This window comes from Fukomys damarensis, unplaced genomic scaffold, assembly GCF_012274545.1.
Source record: "Fukomys damarensis isolate Sample0158 unplaced genomic scaffold, DMR_v1.0_HiC HiC_scaffold_8, whole genome shotgun sequence".
NCBI lineage: Eukaryota > Metazoa > Chordata > Mammalia > Rodentia > Bathyergidae > Fukomys > Fukomys damarensis.
In genome coordinates this window covers 2319612-2321877 of record NW_022900920.1, presented here as the reverse complement: position 1 = coordinate 2321877, position 2266 = coordinate 2319612, and the positions used below count along the sequence as shown (strand labels likewise).

At 47.3% G+C, this 2266-nt stretch overlaps 1 protein-coding gene across 1 annotated transcript in view; it reads right to left on the bottom strand.

Annotated features, from left to right (window-relative positions):
- Pi4k2a (phosphatidylinositol 4-kinase type 2 alpha) overlaps window positions 1–92 on the bottom strand; it is a 34657-nt gene extending 34565 nt beyond the window's left edge. Inside the window, exon 1 of the mRNA XM_010620412.2 lies at window positions 3–92. Coding sequence (XP_010618714.1) covers window positions 3–92 — 90 coding nt within the window. The remainder of the gene's footprint in view (window positions 1–2) is intronic.
- Window positions 93–2266: the final 2174 nt, after the last annotated feature.

The window sequence follows — 2266 nt, the reverse complement described above, 5'->3', positions numbered from 1 at the left end:
ACCTGCGGGAAGTGAGCGCCGGAGCCCGACGGGAAGGTGTACTCCGGGGGTTGGGCCCGCTCGGGGGACACTAGTGGGCTCGTCTCGTCCATCCCTCAGGCCACCGGCTCGGGGACCCGGTGAGCTACACAGCTGAGCTCGCGGCCGGAACCAATCCGCGGCACCCCCCACCTCCCGCCCGGCCAACCAAGCCGTCGCGCCTCCTTAGCCCCGCCCCTAGCCTGTCCTGTTTACTTGGCGACGAGTAGGTACGGACCCTCACGCGCGAACAGTAGCCAATCAGAACCCGCTCTGTGCAATCGCAGCCTCCGCATTTTTCTCGTCACCTTTGGTAGGGACTGCGCATGCTCTAGGAATTTAACCCGGGTCAGGCACGCCCTTTGCCTGGACCACTTTCGCCCCGCCCTTAATTTCCAATTGGCTGAGACGTCTTGGGTTGCCTTCTGAACTGCAACTGGCTATTAGTCACGCGCTAATTGAGCGCCTACTATGAGATGGCTGTGAAGCGCGAAGAAAGCTCGTCTTTGTATCATCAATTGAGCACCTACTATGTTCTAAGTGCGGGGGGAAACAGCAGTGAAGCAAAGAAACAACGTCCTGGGTTAAAAAAAAAAAAAAAACAGCCCTTATGCAGCATGCATAGTGGATGGCCCAATTGTTCAATGCTTGTTAATTGAGGAAAGATAGAGACCCATGGGTGCAAGGCAAGCGTCCATGACTTTTACCAGTGTAAAAGCTGTGTTTAAACACAGTGGGCTGGGTGTGGTGGCGCACACCTGTGATCCCAGCACTCGGGAGGCTGAGGTAGGAGGATCGCTGTGAGTTCGACACCAGCCTGGGCTACATTGTGAGTTTCAAATCAGTCTCAACTACATAGTGAGACCCTGTCTCAAAAATAAATAAATAAATAAACGCAGTTAGTGCTTAGTACACTTTTAATAGTGGACAAGAGTAGGAAGATATAACCCTGCCCTTAAGCTTTAAGAACACAGCTTGTTGAGGCAGTGTGGGAGAAATCGACAGCGCTAGCTAAAGACTCCATTGCAGGGGTTCACTACTTTGAGGTAGGCAGGAGAGTAAAAAAAGGCAATAACTAGTACCTGTAATTAAATTATTGAGGAAAGGGAAAAGATAAAGGTACATGAAGCAGAAGAGGTTGCTGAAGGAGAGGAAAAGGAAGGTTGGAACCTAAGGAAACAAACAGCAACTTGCTTGACTGAGGAGAAGCTACATTAAGTCGTGTTCCCAAGGGTTTGGAGAGCGAACCAGTGGGTGTCTGGCATGGGAAGGGCTGGAGGGAGCATTGGAGAACAGGTGTTGCTTAGGGAAGTGATGTGGTATCAACCTACTCCGGGCCTGCACACCTGAAGAAGCAATGGACTAAAAATGGGGTGGGGAAGCCAGGTGTGGTGGCACGTGCCTGTAATACCAGCACTCTGGAGGCTGAGACAGGAGGATCACTGTGAGTTCGAGATAAACCTGGACTACATAGTTCCAGGTCAGTCTCAACTACATAGTGAGACCCTGTCTCAAAAAACAAACAAACAAAAGAATGAGGTGGGGGGGCACATCTGAAGGAAAGTGCATAGTTAGTTGAGATAATTAAAATGTATGCTAGCTTCTTTTTTTTTTTTTTTTTTTTTTGGTAAAGCTGGGAATGAATTCAGGGCCTCACACATGTTAGGCATGTGCTCCAACTAACACTGCCTTCTGAAGTGCAGGGCATAATGGTTAGAAACATAGGCTTGGAAATCAGAGACATTGAGTTTGAATTTCAGCTCTATAATTGTTATTTTGGACAAGTTTCCTAATCTCCCATCCAAGTACTAACCAGGCCTGACCCTGCTTAGCTTCAGAGATCAGGCGTGTTCAGCGTGGTATGGATGTAGACAACTCACCTAATCTCTTTAAGCCTCAGTTATCCATAAAATGGGAAGATCATCCCTATCTCACTTGATTAAACAAAAATCTACATGCAAAGCAAGTAGCATGGTACTTAATGCATAAAAACTATTCAACAAATGTTAGCCTTTTATCACTGCCAAGGTTATTGTTAATGTTACTTATTGTTAATGTTGTTGGTTTTATGCTTAAAGTAACCAGCAGACTAGAAATACAGGTTTTCACAAAAGATGACCAACCACATAATTCACAGTATTTCACAATCATTCCTGAAATCAAATTATTGCCACCACTTGTAAGAGTCTGACTGAACCAGAGCGACTCCATGTTGACCAGCAAACGACCTAGAGACTGTCGCTCCCCC